This window comes from Cheilinus undulatus, linkage group 2 (assembly GCF_018320785.1).
Source record: "Cheilinus undulatus linkage group 2, ASM1832078v1, whole genome shotgun sequence".
NCBI classification, from domain to species: Eukaryota; Metazoa; Chordata; class Actinopteri; order Labriformes; family Labridae; genus Cheilinus; species Cheilinus undulatus.
The window spans coordinates 35,967,267-35,987,607 of NC_054866.1; the positions used below are offsets into that span (position 1 = coordinate 35,967,267).

At 42.3% G+C, this 20,341-nt stretch overlaps 1 protein-coding gene across 8 annotated transcripts in view; it reads right to left on the reverse strand.

The window, feature by feature from the left end:
- The window catches only part of LOC121515940 (muscleblind-like protein 1), a 114,362-nt gene that overhangs the window by 8,354 nt on the left and 85,667 nt on the right, over positions 1 to 20,341 (reverse strand). For 3 of the 8 annotated variants that reach the window (XM_041796945.1, XM_041796919.1, XM_041796929.1), the window contains exons 4-7: positions 12,696 to 12,914; positions 9,675 to 9,914; positions 2,311 to 2,364; positions 1,344 to 1,494 (exon numbers count right to left, since the gene is read on the reverse strand). In XM_041796945.1, coding sequence (XP_041652879.1) covers positions 1,344 to 1,494; positions 2,311 to 2,364; positions 9,675 to 9,914; positions 12,696 to 12,914 — 664 coding nt within the window. The remainder of the gene's footprint in view (positions 1 to 1,343; positions 1,495 to 2,310; positions 2,365 to 9,674; positions 9,915 to 12,695; positions 12,915 to 20,341) is intronic. The other 5 variants (XM_041796977.1, XM_041796962.1, XM_041796953.1 and 2 more) reach the window with 3 other exon arrangements.

Here is a 20,341-nt window from a genome sequence, read left to right on the forward strand (position 1 = left end):
ATTCATAATCAATTTAGATGTATATTATATCTCTTTTTCCACTTAAAATAAGCCACAACTATGAAACATTCTGATATAAATATACCACCTTTCTTTGTTAAAAGTCTGCTCAAAAATAATTGGAGTCCAGCAGAAAGATCTGCATTTTCGTGGGAAAGGCAAAAGGTCCAACAAGCTAAAGGAATAATTTTCCAACATGGCCACATCCTTTCCTGTGAGTTTACTCTAATGCCCTCAGGACGCTGCTTTATCGTGCCCTGTAGGAGAACAAAGTGTTATTTAGACCTTCCATTCCTTCCACCGTCAGGCTGTTAAACCTTGATAGTAGTCTCATGGACTGATAACTTTGTATTAGTTTGTTTTCCTTGTTTGGCCTTGGTGGTTTAATCTGTGTTCTGCTGTAGGCTCTTTCATACATTCTATGAATGTAGACTTCTAATGTAGTCTTTTATGCACCTTAGTGTATCTTATGTATTTCCTATTTTATCTGCTGCTGTTCTTAAATGTTCTTTAGCATCTGCCTGACCCTGGGTGTGTCATTACTAAAGAGGCCACATGAAGGGATCGATTGTACTGATCATTTATCTATCACTGTCTCCAACATTTCCTCTTTGCTATTTGTAAATGTCTGTATGGTCTGGGTAGACTGCAAAAACTGAATTACACTTCAGGATAAATAAAGTTGTTTGAATCTGAATCTAAAAATACTTGTTAACCCCACTATGAATTTGAAAAGTTACACCCAATATGGTAATGATCAGTAATTGAGTTTCTCCACTGCAGCTGATATGAACATGGGAACTCTATGCTCATAATTTTCTTAATTCTTGTTTTATGTTTTAATTATATTTTAATGTAAAATTCTAAACATTTATAAACGTATTCATTTATTTTAAATTGATATTTTAATTTTATTTTAGCAGAAGATACCGCTTATTTTTACCACACAATTGTTGACATGATATTATCCATGTTCATTATGTGCTGTCCTGTACTATAGTTGATGTCATTTATGTTTTTATGCTCTTGGTTCAATGCAAATTTCCCTTGGGGTGATTCATGTTTCATTTATTCATTTGTTAGTACCTAAACAAAAATCAACCTGCCTCCTGGCAGCAAACTATTCCCCATGCTGAATGTATTAATTGTGGAATTAAATACATGCATGTTTTTTATATTTTCACCAACAAATACTGTAGGTCACACAATCATTCAGCCACTGACTGCAGATGCCAAAACATAATCGTAACCAGTAAATTTTGTGTACAGATGCATGGAATCTGACAGCCAGTAGCAATGGGATAACAGCCACTCAGGTGTGTCACAGAAGGCTGGAGCCTTACCTGATGGTATGAAGGCCGCCTGCTGCTGAAACTGCATGTTGGCCAGGGCCTGTTGGTACTGGAATACGCCAGCATTGAACATAGTGGTGGCACCGTTGGCTTTTTCAAGTGCAGGTCTCTTTGGTAAAGGAGGCAAGACGGGAGGGAGCCCCTGATGAGGGGACAACACCGAAATAAAGGAAATGGGAGTGAGGGGAAATCAAAAGGATGGTGGCAGTGACATTAAGGACAGAGAAAGGAAAGAATTTCATTAGAAGATAAAAGTTTTCATTTAAAAGTTATCACACTCAAGCAGGCAGTGGAAGACACGGTGGTGCTAAGTGACAAACTGTGACAACAAAAACAGTCCTCGACACAACTTAAAGATCCTTACTAAATCACTTAAAAAAATACAAAACATTAAATGTTGATTTTGTAGGCCTAATAGATATCATTAAAAACCTTATTAAACTAACATTGCACTGATTGTTGGACCGTCAACAGAAAAGATGTAGTTAGGGTACGCTGCACTGCCAGCTCCATGATAATAATACACTGTAAGCCATGTTTAGACTGTCCACTCACCTTTTTACAATTACACATGCAGTATTGGAAATGACAACATCATGCAAAGACTAGCATACTATATTAGACACTAAAATATTACAATTTCATGCCACCTTAATTTGAGATTCACTTTAGGTGATGAACTGACCATTTGAAGTAAACACTTTTTTGTTTTTTTTAATGCTGACATTTGAAATCAGCCGTTTCACATTAGTATTTATACGTTTTGTGACATTTTAAAGATTTGAGTAGGATTTTTCGGCAGTATTTTGTGAGTGACAAAACTATTGGCTCTAGTCAGTTCATCACCCTCAGTGTTTCCCCATTTTAGATCATTAGATATCTATCTTGACAGAGCTATAGAAGTAAATGCACTACATCACAGCTACATGCTGATCTAAAAGGTGAAAGGATATAGTACCAGGTCAAAGGTTGCGTCGAGGGGTCGCTTCAGTGATTTGACAGCCGACTGAGTCTTAATTAGCAGGCAGCGAGCACATGATGGCAATGGGGCCAATGGGGGGTTCAAGCGCATTAACATAAACCAGCAAGCGGAGGTGCATCATGGGGGCAGCAGTGCAGTGTGGGTTGGTGAGAAAAAAACAAAAACAAACAAAACAAACAAACAAATAAAAAAAAGAAATCATTGGAATGCAGTATACAACAATTACAAGACTAGAGCATGCACATTAATGGCTGTAGGTTACTGAGAGTAATTATGGCCCTTAATGTTGTTTATATCCCAAGAAAATTCTGTTAAATTACTTCAAGTGCATGTTGATCTGGTCCAGAAGAGGGATTAACAAGTTACAAAGGATATGTTAATTCAGATTCAGGATTCAAGATTCAAGGCATTCCAGGATTGTTGCACTTTTGCACCAGACGTCACAATGTCCGTTCTGCCTGGCTCCACCTCTGTCTGAACAGCAAAAAGGGCATGCCACTTGCTTGATGTTTTGCTATATAACTACCGCTGCCAACAAATTTTCATGGTAGTCTGTGTAGTGCACATTTTGTACATGGAAAGTTTAGAAAGCTTGACGTGCCAGTAGTAGATGTTTGAAATTCTTTTAATAAAGCAGTATTTTTTATGGCAAAATCTCATTTGCAACAGAGGCCCTGAATGGACTAATGCTAGTAAAACACTAGCAAATGCCAGTATTTTCTTTATATGCTTTAATATCACTGCTTGTGCACTGAGAAATGCCTTTTTTTAGTCCACTCTTAAAAAGTTACTCTATCTGAGATGGCCCTTGAATTACTTGATTTGACAGAGTCACTGATATGTGTTAAGTGGACTAATTCTATTATGTTACTTCCCCTTACTTTTATAGCTCCCAGATACACCTCTAATGTAAATGTCAGTTCAAATTAGCCCATTGTCAACATAAGCCTAATCGGACATACAGTGCACTCAGAAAGTTTTCAGACCCACTTATCTTGTTTTCAGGTACAGTCTGATGCTACAATTTTTTAAATATAATTTTAATTCTCATTATTCTACACTAAGTAACCCATCATGATAAACTGAAAAAAATAATTTTAATTTTTGCGCAAATGTATGAAAAATAAAAAACTGAAATAGCACACTGACATACAGGTACATCTAAAAAATTAGATTATCACTTTAAAAATCCAGATTTTTTGTCACTCATTTCAGAAAGTGAAACCCATGTATTATATAGACTCATTACACATGGAGTGAAATATTTCAAGCCTTTATTTCTTGTAATTTGGATGATTATGGCTTACAGATAATGAAAACTCAAAATTCTGTGTCTCAGAAAATTAGAATATTGTAAAAAAAAAAAAAAAAAGTTTAATTTCGGAAAGTCATGGTGTCACACCCTAATCAGCCAATTAACTCAAAACACCTGCAAAGGTTTCCTGAGCCTTTAAATGGTTTCTCAGTCTGGGTCAGTAAGCTACACAATGAAGACTGGGGAAGACTGCACACTTGACAGATGCCCAGAAGACAGTCAGTGACACCCTCCACAAGGAGAGTAAGCCACAAAAGGTAACTGCCAAAGAAGCTGGTTGTTCACACAGTGCTGTATCCAAGCATATTCATAGAAAGTTGAGTGGAAGGAAAAAATGTGGTAGGAAAAGGTGCACCAGCATCAGGGATAAGCGCAGACTTGAGAGGATTGTCAAGCAAAATCCATTCAAGAATTTGAGGGAGCTTCACAAGGAGTGGACTGAGGCTGGAGTCAGGAGCCACTACACACAGACAAATCCTAGACATGGGCTACAAATGTGGCATTCCTCGTGTCAAGCCATCCCTGAACCGGAGAGGTCAGAAGCGTCTTACCTGGGCTGTGGAGAAAAAGAACTGGACTGTTGCTCAGTGGTCCAAAGTCCTCTTTTTAGATGAAAGTAAATTTTGCATGTCATTTGGAAATCGAGGTCCCAGAGTCTGGAGGAAGACTGGAGAGGCACAGAATCCACGTTGCTTGAAGTCCAGTGTGAAGTTTCCACAGTCAGTGATGATTTGGGCTGCCATGGCATGCTGATGTTGGTCCACTGTGTTTTCTGAAGTCCATAGTCAACGCAGCCATCTACCAGAAAATTTTAGTGCACTTCATGCTTCCTTCTGCTGACAAGCTTTATGGAGATGCTGATTTCATTTTCCAGCAGGACTTGGCACCTGCCCAGACTGCCAAAGGTACCAAAAGCTGGTTCAATGACCATGGTGTTACTGTGCTTGATTGGGCAGCAAACTCACCTGACCTGAACCCCACAGAGAAACTATGGGGTATTGTCAAGAGGAAGATGAGAGACACCAGACCCAACAATGCAGATGACCTGAAGGCTGCTATCAAAGCAACATGGGCTTCCATTACACCTAAGCAGTGCCAAACGCTGATCGCCTCCATGCCATGCCGCATTGATGTAGTAGTTCATGGAAAAGGAGGCCCAACCAAGTATTTATTGCATAGAAATGAACATACTTTTCAGAAGTCTGACATTTCTTTTTAAAATATCCTTTTTTGATTGATCTTATGTAATATTCTAATTTTCTGAGACACTGAATTTTGGATTTTCATTATCTGTAAGCCATAATCATCAGCTTTTCAAGAAATTAAGGCTTGAAATATTTCATTCTATGTGTAATGAGTCTGTATAATATATGGGTTTCACTTTCTCAAATGAGTGACAAAAAATATTGAATCAAGTTTTGGAGAGCTGAGACTACCCAGGAGAAGCAGAGGGAGAAGTGCAGAGAGAGGAAAGCCTTTTTCAACAACCCTTTCCAATTCACAGCGGACCTCCTAGGAAAGCCCATAAGCGGGAACCTGACCTGTGGGAAGGAAGAAATAGAAAACAGTGTGGCGGCTGCACACGGAGATCCCTCCAGAGATATTCCTCTGGGGGAATGTCCTTTCAGACTGATGATGCTTACACCACACACCCCTTTCAACATGGCAGACTTAACCATGAATGAGGTGAGGGCAGTGGTGACAAAAGCAAGGGTGGGATCTGCTCCAGGTCCATTAGGCACCACCAATAAAATCTACAAATGCTGCCCACAGCTGCTGAAGAGACTCTCAAAGCTCTTATGGTCACTGTGCAAGAAGAAGCAGGAACCTGGGCTATGGACTCTCGCTGTGCCTTTGTGCCGAAAGAGCTAAATTCCACAAGCCTTGACCAGTTATGGGAGATTTTCCTGCTGGACGCAGAGGGGAAAATATTCTGGTCTATCATCGCCAAAAGGCTAACAACATATCTGCTCGCCAACAAGTTCATGGATCCCAGTGTCCAAAAGGAGGAGTACCTGGGTATTCTGGCTGCCTGGAGCATACAGCAGTGATCAGCCAGCCCTCTAATGAGGCCAAGAGTAACAACAACACACCCTCTGTCATTTGGCTGGACCTCGCCAAAGCCTACCCAAGCGTCTCACATCAGCTGATCGGAAAAGGCACTGGATCACTACCAAGTTCCATCAGTGGTAGTTGAGCTGGTGATGTTGCACATGGACGCGCTGAGGATGAGGTTCACCTTGGGAAACATCACTACCAAATGGCAAAGACTCGAGAAGGGCATCATGGCAGGATGCACGGTTTCCATGGCTCTGTTCATAGCAGCTATGAATCTACTGTTGAAGGCAGGAGGAATGTAGTGCAGAGGCCTGAAAGCAGACAACGGCACTAGACAGCCCGCCTGTCGAGCTTTCATGGAAGACGTGACGGCAATGACTCCATCAATCCAAGGGACACGATGGATACTGAGTGCACTAGAAAAGATGGCGACATGATCACGCCTGCAGTTCAAACCAGAGAAGTCAAGGAGCCTCAGTATCCTGAAGGGGAAGCTAACAGGAAACATCTTTAGCATCCAAGGCTCAGAGATCCCAACAATCCAAGACCAGGGTATCTGATGTCTAGGAAAGCATTATGACAGCTCCCTAAAGGACAACAACAATCTTACCAGCACCAAAGCCCAGCTGAACATCTGGCTCAAGGCAATTGAGAACAACCAACTGCTCAGGAGGTTTAAGGTCTGGTGCTTTCAGTATGGAATTATACCCCGACTGCAATGGCCCTTCCTACTGTATGACTTTCCCATGTCCCAAGTAGAAGGAATGGAAAGACTGTGCAGCAAGATCTTGTGGAAATGCCTGGGAGTCCCCCCATCCTTTAGTGTAGTCAACCTGTACAGCAAGACCTCAAAGCTTCCAAGGAGGTTAAAGCCATCAAGGCAAGGGCAGTCAGTACACTCTTTCTGACTGAAGACAGGAAAGTAAGACACACAAGTAAGACCAGCAAATGTGGCAGAAAGTGGAAGCCCCAGAAAGCAGTGACGGAAGCAGAATCTCACTGGAAACACCAAGAAATCATGGCCGTGGTATGCCAGGGATGCCTCGGCCTTGGACACTATAGCAAGAAAAGGTGGAGCAATGCTGATGCTGGAACCAGGAGAGGCCTCGTGGTAAAGCAGAGGACGACCGCCAGGTGAAAGCGATCGGGCTTGCCTCTCAGGGTCGATGGACGCAGTGGGACCAGACACAGGAGTGACCGCAGTTGTGGAAGGAACTATGGTAAATTGACCAAGGGAAGTTGAGCTTTCTCCTGCATTCTGTGACTGACCTGTTGCCAACCCCAAGCAACCTGAAGATCTGGGGCAGAGCGGAAGATCTATCTTGCAAGCAAATGCGGAGCAGCCTCCTGTACGCTGAACCACATCTTGACCAGTTGTCCAAAGGCATTGGCAGAAGGGCGGTACAGATGGAGTCACGATAAGATCCTCACTGAGATCACTAAATGGCAGAGAGTCATCAGAGCTAACAACAAGCAGGCCCAACGGCCCAAAGCCATAAACTTTGTGAGGGAAGGGGACAAGGCTCCTAAGACTAGCACAGCAGACTAGCATGTTTACCTTGCAACGCGCCTCCGACAAGGAGCTGAGTATAGACCTAAAGAGGAAACTTGTTTTCCCACAGGACGTGGCAGTGACCTCCCTCCAACCAGACGTGGTCCTGGTATCCAGGAACACGAAAACTATCATAATTGCTGAGCTCATGGTGCCCTGGGAAGAGAGGCTTACCATGTCTCACCAACAGAAAAAGTCGAAGTATGAAGACTTGATGGGCAAAGCTGTTTTAAAAGGGTGACATGCAACCATCTTCCCCATCGAAGTCGACTGCCTCGGATTCCCAGCAAGATCGGTGTGCTACTTCCTCCAGAGGGTTGGGCTGGAGCCCAAACAGCTGAAGAAAGCCACAAGGGACATAGCCGCAGCAGCCGAGACCAGCTCAAGATGGCTATGGCTGAAGAAAGCCCACAGTTGGAACCCTTCTACAGGTGAGGGCTAGTCAGTCTTTGCTGCCCCACTCAGGCGAGGTGTACAGGTTAAGGGGCGAAACACCTGTGAACCTGAGATCCTTGCTAACAATGCAGAAGGGTTTCTAACAATGTGGACGCTCCAAGGAATACCATCTCGGAAGAAGATCTGCATCACCTTAGTCAGCGTAGCTCCTGCAGTTGCAGCTTGTGGCAAAGCATCTCCGATGTTTACTTCACCTTGAACTTTTTCATGATATTCTAATTTTTTGAGATGTACCTGCAAGTATTCAGACCCTTTGCAAAAACACTTAAAATTTAGCCCAGCTTACTCCTATTTCCCTTGATCTTTGCTGAGGAGACCATCGGGTTCTTGGTACAACTTTCTGTCCACTTTCAACCAATGTAAAACTACAAAAATATATTTAACCATTAAACTCTTGATTTTAATCTAAAAGTATATGGATGTTCCCTTTCTTACAAGTCACATTAAAGTATCACATGTCTTAGTATTTGCCTGTCTATACAAAATTAGTTTTAAATTTCAGGTGGTCTTATAAGTAAACATTAACTATTTATACAGTAACAATTTTGGACATGTATTTATATACCTAATGTGAGCATCAGCACAAACCTCTTTTCCAGTCTATAAAAGTTTCAGATTGCAAATCCCCTCTCCAGATATTCAATCACTCTATGAATTCTCCGTCGAACTAGATGTCAGTAGGTTGTAAAATTAAGATATGATGCCTTTTTTCCACACAGTCATTTATATTTTTATTTTTCTATAGTTGATTTTACAGGTCCAGTAAGGGCAAGATTTTGAATGACAAAACTTGTTGCAGGTATTTGAAGAAAAATTTTCTAATAATGTTGTATATAGACAGCCCCTCAAAGAATATCATTGAATCTGAGTCTGCTAAATTGAGGTCTCTGACCGTTTTAAGTCCTTTTAGATTTAGAGGATCTATAGTTTAAATGTAACATTGACTCTTCATAGAATAAAGAACTGATTACTCCATGTTTGGCCCTGATGTGAGAGTAACTGAGGTTCTTTTGAATATTTTTTCAAATCCTATCATGTCTATATCATGTATTTTAAAATAGGATTTTAAGCTTGTTTCCTTTGTTTTTGACTGTATCTGAGTATATGTACTTAGGAAGAGGTAAGTTAAAACCCTTAGATACAGTTTCAGTCCAATAAGGAAGGTCAGTTGTTAAAAAGTAAAGCATGATAAATCTGTTGGCTTTTAATATAAATCACCCTACTGTGCCCCAATGACTAGAGAAAAATTGATTATCATAATATTTATGCAATAGAAATGATGCTCTGAAAACGACGACCTATAGCAGAATAAGCATCACCATGATCATTGTTACAATGCTTTACAAGAAATATAAACACAAGGACATTACTCTGCCCATGATATTAAACTTGAAGATGTTATTGAAGAGCTGTTTCATGGTGTTGCAGGTGTAATCATGCTGTTTGAATATGTACTGTTACATATCTTTTTAGCAGGCAGAGCCAGACCTCATTTTATCCTTTGAGAAGATTTCTCTGCATTACAGAAACGTGCTTAAATTCAATGTGAATGACAGTTGTTTTATTGTGAAAATACCCCTTAGTTGTCAAAGGCAAAATAATATTCAATTAAGAAGCAGCAACATAAGAAGGAGCAGGAGAGGGAGCAGTAGGATCAGTTACAAACTAGCGTGATCACTGCAGCCTTCTGCTAATAAAGCACACCAAACACTCTGCATTTGCCAGTGTGCATCGTGAGGGTGGAAACAGAGGAGACTGCAATGTGTGCTGGGAGACTGAGTCAAAGTGCAGAGTGAAATATGAAGGAACTGAAACATTTGAGGCTCTAAGTTTTGAATCAGTGTTTGATTTTTATGAGTAATACAGTATATAACTCTTGTTTATTTTCTTATTTCCTCGTTTGTGCTGCAGTTGACATCTTTATTTTTTTTAATCATTTGTGTTGTGTTCACTACCTACCATGGCCGCAGCCGCTGCAGCCTGGTTGACTTGGTGCTGGGCAGCTTTGATCTTGGCCTGCAGGTGAGCCGGGGGGTGAAAGTACTTGCACTTCTCCCTTGAGCAGCGGCCCTTTATGTAGTCCATACACACAGTGACCGTGTTGTCGTTGGTGTCAATCATCGTGCTGTCTGCTGGGTGGGCGAAGCGACAGTCGTTCTCCCCGCGTGTGCAGTTACCCCGCTGATATTCCCTACATACCTGGTGCACAAAAATCAACAACTTTCTCATTTTGCTTTTGTTTACGTGACAATAAGAAGAAAAACACACACAAATGCAAGAGCCCAAAAGCTCATTATGGAGTCATGGTTCACTTTACTTCACATTTGATGAAGAAATCAATCTGCTCAGTCATTTGAGAACTTGACAATCACTTTAGCAGACAGAGCTAACCAATCTTAATGACAGGCTTGGCCATTACTGCTGATTGATAAGCAGAACAGACCGTAACCAGTGTTCTCAGACTCATCAATCACACCACATTTATCCATTATTCAAATGAGCTGTGTTGTTGTTATTCCTCAGAGGAGACAGAAGGGGGCAGCATCTGCATGAGCAGCTGGGAAAGGGATTGCTTCAGCCTGGATGTGAGCGCTCAATGAGGCTCAGGGGAAATATGAGGCTGGTTACCCTCAAGGGAGGCTGTAGCTGACGTAACCACAAAATACAAATACAAGGTGGATGCACTTTTAAATTATGAGGCAGCATTTTTTTTCTCAAGGATTACATTTTGACAGTTAAAGAGCTGTGCAATAACTTAAGAGCGTCTGCGGAGCCTCATTCAAAAACCTATCCTGCTCCACATGAAACGTAATTTCATGCTACATTGTATCGATCTATCAGTTACTGTGATTGAACCAGCCCTTTGCCAAATGTCTGTTTACCAGTCTCGCTGTCTGCATGCATAAAGGATATGATTTGCAGGTGGAGGGGCTGCAAAACAAAAGGCCACCATCAGCGTTATCTCCAGTCTAACCCTACTCTGTCTGCTGCATGGCGGCTCATCATCCACAATCTGAGAGTAAGGATTCTCCCTCTTCTTCTTTTTCTCTCATTGATTTTTATATAAATGTAAACCTACACATATTAATCTCACATCACTGCTCCTATGGCCTTATTAAAAAAAAGAGAGAGAGACACTGCCTTGTTGTCAGGCAGATGTTGGAGAGGCGGGTGAGGGAGGGTGAGGGAGGGAGGATGGAAACAAGGGAGAGAAAGGGAAATGTAAGGCTGGTTGATGAATAAAGAGTAAAGGACAGAGAGATGGGGATCAAGGAGACACAGCGAGAGTCTCTAGGGGGTGGAGTGTGAGTGTGCGTGGCATGGAAACGAAATTAGCACAGAAGGGGACGACTTAATGGAAGCAAAGTGATGTTTGCTGCGCCAGGTGTGTGTTTTTCTCAACAGTGTTTAATCATGCATTAGCGAGAGCTAACTCAGTGAAAGTGCTTAGTTGGACAAACAAATAAAGGGGCCCGTTAATCATATTTCTGTCCCCATGGGAACTGTCCCTCTGGACCATTTATGTACATCACCATAGCTGCAGGTAAGTAATATGTGATTTTAAGCACGCTGAAAGGCTGCAGTATGCTTACATGAGAGAGGAAGGGGGCGGGGGGTATTTCTGGGGAAAACAGTCTGGAGGGTTTTCTTCTACAATCTATCAGCCTCCAGAAAATGGCCTGTAACATATCTAACGATTGGTATGTGTGTCAGCCCACTGAATTCCTTCTATGTTTATTCTGAACAACTCACAAGAGAAACTAAAACATGGCCAGACCTTTTCTTGAAGGTATTTTTAGCAAACCTAGTTCCTGAAGAAAGATGCTAGTATATAAAGCCCCCAATCAAGAATCTGTACCAGTACACCATCTGATCTCTGCAGGCAGATGTGACCACTGGGCCTGGGCATCATGAAGGAGAAAAACAGTAAAAATGAGCAGATTTTCCCTCCACTGCCAATTATTGCATTTCGCTAATAAATATTTCATATCTGCTCGAGTGTTTACTGGACTTTGGTGCAAAAATGCTTTCAATCCGCTGCCAACTGATAATTTCACTCTGAGTTGAGACCTGCATGTGCTTCTTCTTCCTCTTCTCCTCTCCTCTCCAGTCACGACTACTCCATAGAATTCAATCAAAACTCTGATTTCTTTGGTTATTTCTTTCTCTTCTTTCTCCAAACACTCCCCTGATGACCACAACAGGTCTACAAATTGATTCCCTGCCTCACCCTCTGTGTCTTTTTCCTGTCATTGACCCGCTTCCTTCACTCTTATGTGTGTCACCCACTTGTTCATCAGGGCCTGGAGACTTTCTCGCCCTCGTCCCCCATTAATTAGCCTACTACCCAATTCAAATGTAACCTTTCTAATGCTCCTGCATGCTTCCTGCCTGCCTGCAACGATTTCCCCATTATTCCGTTGCGAGTGTTTCCAGTGCGGACCTGCATAATGGATGAGATTGACTTACTGTCCAATTAATGATTATCTGAACACTGCTAGAGGAGCGGCGGCCGTCAAGTTACCAATGACAGATTGCTTTCATGGAAGAATTAAAGATTTTTCTGAGTATACAGTATAAGTTAAGTTTGTGCCAAACAATGCTGTCTGCCGCCTGCTGATTGGATGCAGCACTGATAGTGGCGATGTTTGCAGAGAGAGACACTCATTAACATCTGTGTCTCTTTGTCTAAGCCTGGGTAATGGTTGTAATATGATAATAGGGCGTAGTTACTGTTACAGAAACTGTGTACCAGATACATAATTAAGTCCACAAACAGAATCAGTGGAGGCCCATGCCTTTAATATTCAAACACTTTTCAAAGCCCAATCTGTTTGCATAGCAGGGAAAAAAGATCTTCGCCATGTGGAGTGTTTGTTAGCATTTTGCTCATCTGTTCTTTTATTTGTGACTGATGCAAAACACATCTGTGTGGTCTCATATTCCCTCTTTTTACCTGCATAAACCTGTCTTTCTCACCTCCAGTCTGTCCGTCCTCATGAGTTTCTGTGCAGCGGCGGCAGCAGCAGCCGGTACGGGGACGTTGGGGTTGCTGGTGACCAGTACAGGGGCACTGGGCAAGATGTCAGCAGGCATCAGGCCAGGCGACACAGGGCCAAGGTAAGGGTTGAATGCAGCGGCCGCCGCAGCAGCAGCATTCACGTTGGTTGCAAGGCTGGGTGTGACTGAAAACATGGGCTGTGGGGACATGAGACATGACAAATACATATAAAAATGTTAGATTTTAGTACAGTGCCTATAAACAGTGTTCAGCAGAATGTGCTGGTAGTCTCACAACAAGTGAAATAAGGATCACTTGAGTGCAGTGATGGATCTCAAGCGATTATAGTGTCTGGAAGGTCCAGCCACAGGTTAATCAGTATTTCTGGCTACCATTACACCATGAAGACAACAGAACTCTTCAAGCAACTCAGAGAAAATGTTATTGAAAAGTTTGAGTCATATGATAGATACAAAAACATTTCCAAGGCACTGAACATCCCCCAGAGTTCAGTTAAATCCATCATCAAGAAGTGGAAGGAGTATGTCACATACGTAAATCTGCCTGGATCAGGCCATCCTCACAAACTGAGTGACCATGCAAGAAGACCAGTGAGAGAGGCCACCATAACACCTACAACTACTCTGAAGGAATTACAAGCTTCAGGAGCTGAGATGGGAGAGAGTCTGCATCTCAACTAGAGTTTGCCAAAGGAATGTGGGAGACTCCACGGTCATGGAATAAAGTTCTTTGGTCTGATGAGACCAAAACGGTGCTTTTTGGCCATCAGACAAGACGTAATGTTTGGCAGACACCGAACACTGCACATCACCACAAACACACCATCCCCACTGTGAAGCATTGTGGTGGCAGCATCATGCTGTGGGGGTGCTTCTGGGTAACCATCCCTGGAAGGCTAGCAAAGGTAGAGGGTATAATGAACGTGGGCTGTTCACGCTTGGTACCTGTGCAACCTGACAGAGCTTGAGCAGTTTTGCAAAGAGGAATAAAGGAGTAAAATTGCAGTGTCCAGATGTGCAAGCCTGATTGAGATCTATCCACACAGACTCAGTGCTGTGATTGCAGCCAAAGGTGCATCTACTAAATACTGTCTTGAAGGGTGTGGACATTTTTGCTGTCACCTATATCAAATTACATATCTTTTGTTTAATGGACATTACCTTGTAGAAATCTGGTTTCCCTTTGACAATAAAGAGTTTCTTCTCCTTTTTTTGTCAAAAAAGCCAAATCGTATTGACCATGATTGATTTGTAAAATCAATAAAAGGATAAAACATCTGAGGGGGTTTTTATAGGCACTGTATATTCTCATTCTCCCTCAGTCCTTCTTATATATCTCATTGCAGGTGTAAAATATGTTGAAATAAGAGATGTGAAATTATAAGATGGGGGGGAGAGGATGGCAAAAATACACAATTAATGGGCTTACATTAAAGGAAACACAATATGTCTTTCATGGCTGCTTGTCTTCCATTTGACTTAACACATAAAAGAGGGCTCCACTCTGTATGCTGTGTCACCCACTCCCCACGGCTCTGATTGAATCACACGCTTCACACACCAGAGATCACACATACAGAGGGTAATAAGGATGAGGGACGTCATGCTGTGTGTGCAGGGGGAAGGAATAGAAGGGATTTACTGTTGGAAAAATACTGCCTATATGTGCTTTACAGTGAAAACTTCCCAAGAGGGAGGCTAAGGAGTATGCTAGCTGACGTAGCGCTCTGTAAGTTTTCCCTGCACGTTCCTGACCTCAGGCCCAGTCTGAGGATTGTCTCTTGAGTCCCTGCCAACACGACACAGTGAGTAATAGAGCAGCAGGGCCGAAAGCTTACATTCCTCCCAAAAAACCCTCCTCACTGCTCTGGGATGACTCAGAAAATCTGTGAGAATGGCTTGGACTCCCTGCCCCTTGGAAGAAGAATTATGTCCTGTCACAAGGTCTGGAAAAGTAAATGTGTCTCTCTCTTAAGATGCTAGAAATCAGTTTAGAATTTCCTCATCTCAAGGTTGGAATGATGTCACATAAAAAGACTCACAGTCACGAGGTTGTAATGAAGCAGTGATGTCACCCTACAAAAGTTTGTGATCCTTTTAATGGCCTTTTCTAGAATGTCTCTCCACTTAGCATTGAATGGTTTCCAATAATGATAGGTCACATAGATTTCAGCTATAAATCACAGTCGCAATGGATTGAAAACAATTATGTGAAATTGAGCATGTTTACACAGTAGGAACGGAATTATTTCTCACTGCGTGCCTCCTGTCAGCACTTTGATTTGCAGCAGTGGTGATGTTTGTCAAGCCCTTTCTCAGACAATCTTGGTGAAAAATTTGCCCTAATCCAAACTATGTCATTCTTACAAAATGTGCTTTGCAAATAGACAGCATATGTTAATGTTGAGAGCACACATTGAATAAAGCACTAATTTAAATCAATAATAAGTTCAACATGACCAGAAAGCTACAGCACTTGGGTATCATCTCGATAAGAATGACAGCTTTTACTTGCTTTTTAAGACTTTGAAGCGAAGTAAAAAGAGGTGCAATCAAACTGAGCTGTGTTAAAATGTTGTAATGTCATGAGTAACATCTTCACAGATGTCTTATGACTCTCTGTAATTTGATACAATACACACACTAGATATTTGCTGCATTATGGTTTGACATGTCTGACTTGGAGTCAGCTAATGGCAAGCTGTAGGAAAAGCTGTTTCCTTCATATTTGTCTGAGCCAAGTTTATCCACATTTTGTGCTCTCACTCTTTTCAGCACTTTTTAGACAAGTAAACAATGTGTCTAAAAGTAATAAACAGAAGAAAACTGGCCATGGGTTAAAATAAGCTTATGGTTAATAAAAGCAAAGAGTGTCATAGTAACACAAAGTAATGTGTCACTGAACAGATTCACGTGCTTCAAATCACAATAGACTTTATGAGAATAGCTGACAAAAGCTTCTAGTCATACCCATAGACTGTATACAAAAGGCTTGTTAAGAGTTACTGAGAAGTGATGCCAAAATATTTTTAGCCACCCCTGCTGACTGGCTTCAGTACTGATCATAAACCCCACCTCATCCATGTTAACAGATGGGACATGGGCATTCATTTTCTTTCAGACATGATTTCTGTCCTTACGTTAGTGTTCACTTCTCCAACATTTTACTTTTAACAAGCCACACCATAAGGACAAAAGTATTCAGCTGCCTGACCATTACAACAACAGTGGCTGGAATGACATTACATTCAAATAATGTACTTTCATAAAGAGTTAGCCCCCCTTTGCAGCTGTAACAGCCTCCTCTCTACTTGGAAAGCTTTGCACAAGATTTTGGAGTTTTTCTGTGGGAATTTGTGCCCATTCATTCCGTAGAGAATTTATGAGGTCAGGCACTGATGTTGGATGAAAAGGTCTGGCCTACAACCTCCATTCAAGTTCATCAAGTGGTGCTCGACGCAGTTGAGGTCAGGGCTCTGTGTGGACCAGTCGAGTTCTTCCAAACTAAACTAATCTTTATAGTTCTTGCTTTGTGCACCGGGGCACAGTCATGTTGGAATAGAAAAAGCCCTTCCCCATACTGTTGCCACAAATTTTGAAGCATAGCATTGTCCAAAATGTCTTGCTGAAGCATTAAGACTGCCCTTCACTGCCAACAGCCAGTTACCATCATCCCTCCTCCACCAAATTTCACAGTTGGCACACTGCAGTCAGCCAGGCAATATTCTCCTTGCACCCGCCAAACCCAGACTCACCCATCTGACTGCCAAACAGAGAAGTGTGATTCGTCATTTCACAGAACATGTTTCCACTGCTCCACAGAACATGTTTCCACTGCTCCACAGCCCAGTGTCGGTGTGCTTTAAACCACTCCATCTGATGCTTGGCATTGGGCTTGGTGATGTGAGGCTTGCGTGCAGCTGCTTGGCCATGGAAACCCGCTCCATGAAGCTCCTGCAGCATAGTTTTTGTGCTTACATTAATGCCAGTGGAAGTTCAAAACTTTTCAGCCATGGAATCAGGAAAGCATTGGAGACTTGTATGCATCTTGTGCCTAACCTCCAATTTCCACATACAGCAACCGCGCCACAGTGCGTTAGTGAATCGTACTGTGGAGCAAATCGCTCTCTCTCTTGTCCATCAGAACAGTTCCACAGCTGGCACTCCAGACCGGCAGCGGCGTGTGCCTGGCATGCCACTTTGCTCTGCTTCGTTCAAGATACACTGCAGGTCTATTTCCAGCTTCAGCCGCTGCCAAACTGTGTCAATAAAGCTCCTAAAATGGAAGCCACAGGCATAGAATATCCGGTTCTTTCAAAATACAACACAATGCACAGACTCCTGGTCACAAATCATTACTATATCAACAAGACATCTCATCCTACAGCGAGAGCAAAGGGTCACCGAGTAGTCAATGGGTCACAGAGCTACAATGGCGCCATTGTCAAGGAAAAGTGAACTTTTGAGAATATTTAGCCAAAGAATTTTACATTAAACCACAGATCCTTTAAGCAAACATTACCTTTTAACTTTCTAATGTACTCACCCAATGGGGGAAGCAATAATATAATGGACTTATGCGGGAAAGGATGATAAATTAAGCTGAAAAGGTAAAACAGTCTGCTGTTGAAATACTATTACTGAATGAACTCGCAGTTCTCCTGTGATCTCTGCCTGCTGATCAGGGCTGCACGCCATGGCGCAGTGCTCTATACCCACTTCCAGCGGGCCAGGTGGCTCGCCTTTGGTCCGAGCAAACCTGAGGCGCTTCAGTGCGCGGTGCAGTCGTCCTACGTGGAAATTGCGGGTAAGCAGTCATTGACCCCACTCTGTGATTTTATATGGTTTTCTGCTTTGTGGCTGAGTTGCTGTTGTTCCTAAATGCTTCCAGTTTCTAATATCACTTATTGTTGACTGTGGAATATCCAGCAAGGATGAAATTATCGTAAAGGTGGCATCTGTCACAGTACCACACTTGAAGCCATTGAGCTCAACAAAATGACCTATTTGTATCACAAATGTTTGCAAATGGAGGCTGCATGGCTAGGTGATTGATTTTATACACCTGTGACAACGGGTCTGATTTACCCACCTAAATTCAATCAGTATCAAGTGTGGCAAGTACTTAATCTATTATTTAATGTAAAAAGGAGAGGATGGGATGTCATGACTGACAACTATGCTGTGGCTCCTGGAGGGTGCTCTACAGCCTTTGGTACAGCAGATAAGGAGAAGGGAGTAAAGAACAAAATGAAGACTGACACAAGAGTCATTAAACTTTACATGACCATGAGTGTCTGCTTCAATCTGTCACAAGAGTTTGTCTCTGCCATGAACTGTTATTTGGGCTGTTTTGCCACTTTATCAGTGAGTTTATGCATGCTTTGGGGTGGGGCATCAGTTCAATGGCCCTTCCTACCATTCAATCCTGCGTATTTCCTTGCTCCAAATGGCATCACCAGCACAATATGTAAGCTTGACGGAGGAATAGGGACATGAGTTGGCCCCCATCTAATGAAGCTTACATAAGTTCAAGCAGGAAGACTGTTTCATTTCTATTCATTCTTTTTATTAATTAATAATCACTTAATCACTTAATCACGTGTCTCCATTTCCCTGCTCTGGTAATCAGCTGGTATGGGCATCTAATCATTTAAGCTCTGAGCCAATCAAATTCATTGATTCAATTATCCTGCCACCATCATATCCTAAAATCTGTTAATCTCTGCACTAGGTCTGTTGTTTCAGTGCGGCCACTACCACCCTCCTCCACCCCAGCCACCTCCATTAAATCCCACTGGTGTCTAGGTCCAGCCTCTTGATGCTGTCCTGATCCCTTCATCACCACCTCCAAGTCATTGAATCATTGTCTGAGTCAAGCTCCTTAGAAGTCCATTCCTACTCCTTCCATTACCACCACCAGTGTCTAGACACCATAATGGACTATCCTATCCTGCTGACTACCTCACTGGCCCTTCAAGGTTATAGGGATATCACAATGGAGTCTGTTCGCTCAAGACATTTCACATTTTCAAACATTTTCAAATTTGTGAAATGAATCATTTTTAAGCTCATATCAAGTCTTTCCTATTTAATATGAATTTGTTTAGTTGATTAATAAAAAGGCGTGTATCTTGATTTAAAGATTGCCCCGTGTCTCGTCAAGTAACATGAAGAGGCAGGGTTTATGACCTACACTGCAACTCTTTAGCAGGGAAAGCACCAAATCTTTGATAGTGACATGAAGATCTCTATTTCACATTCAGATGGTTCAACCATTTTGAATAATTCTGAATATAATGCTTTGTGCAATAACAATAAAAGCATTGTATTTTCCTCTGAAGATGTTACAGTGCTAACTCAACAACTGAACACTGAGAACAGTCGAGGCTTTGTTTTGTTATTGTGCCACCACTTTTAAACATACGCCTTCCTCCAACACAACATGGAAATACATCTAATTACAGAAGTAAGACAGCTCTTGGAAAGCCCTTCCCTTGTGGCTTTTATGGTTTTATTTCACTTATTTTTATTCTCTGACTGCATCAAACAAGTGCACCAAGTTTCTTCCAGTGGGGATTTTGTTTTTTTCATGAGTGACTGATACAACATAATTGTAATGTTGCCTGTCTGCTGACGTTTACTCTGAAATAAAAAGCATCATGAGCACCATCACTCACAGCAGGCTGTAATGGACCCTAATTACTCCACCCTCTGCACAGGTCCATGCGTGAAATGAAAGCACTCTCCTACACACATGGATGGAAGGAGAGCAGGTAAGGGCCAAAAAAAAAGAGGGGGAGCAGCAGATTAAATGAGTTGCTGCTCATGAGCTGCTGAGTATGGGGGCAAGAAACTCAGCTGCAGACACAAGGGAGGGATGAAGGAAGAAAGTCAGATTTTCGAAAGGCAAGTACCTGGTTTTATCCTTTGTTCTCTTTGCACACAGACTTTTCTTAAACTGAAGCACAGGTCTAAAGCCATCTTTCCTCACTGCTGTCGCCCTATCTCCTTCACTTTACCTACCTGTCTTTACTCTGCCCATTTATCTCCTCCTGCCTCACTCAGCGCTCCCTTTCTTCTTCTGCTGCTGTGTCCTTCTCTGTCAGCCTGTCTTCCTCCTCCTCCTTCTTTACTCTCTCTCTCTCCCCATGACATAAACAGAAAAGAGAACGCTTTGCAGTCCCTGGGAGATCTATTGCTTCTTAAACCCTTTCATGGTTGTCTCTGTTCCTCTCAATGGGCCTCTCTACTCAGTCCCTCACCCCCCAAAGATAAGGGCGATAAGCCATCAGCTTTATGTGTGTCAGTGTGCGTGTATCCTAGCTTTTTTGCATAGTTGGGAAACAAATTCACTCCAGTGCTCTCCCTTAGGCATAGAGGGATGGAGAAGACAGTGGAATGACTTGAAGCCTGACTGACAGCTCTCAGTGACTCCATGAGGTCTCCTGGAGCGGGCAGTGGGGGGGTTCATTTGAACTGGCTGAATGGAGCTTCCAGCATCACCTTGAAGCTCTGCAGAGCATGCAGCACAGTCACAGAGCGACTCCTGCTATAATTCACGGCATATGTGTGTGCCACTGGCTGCATGATAATAACATAAC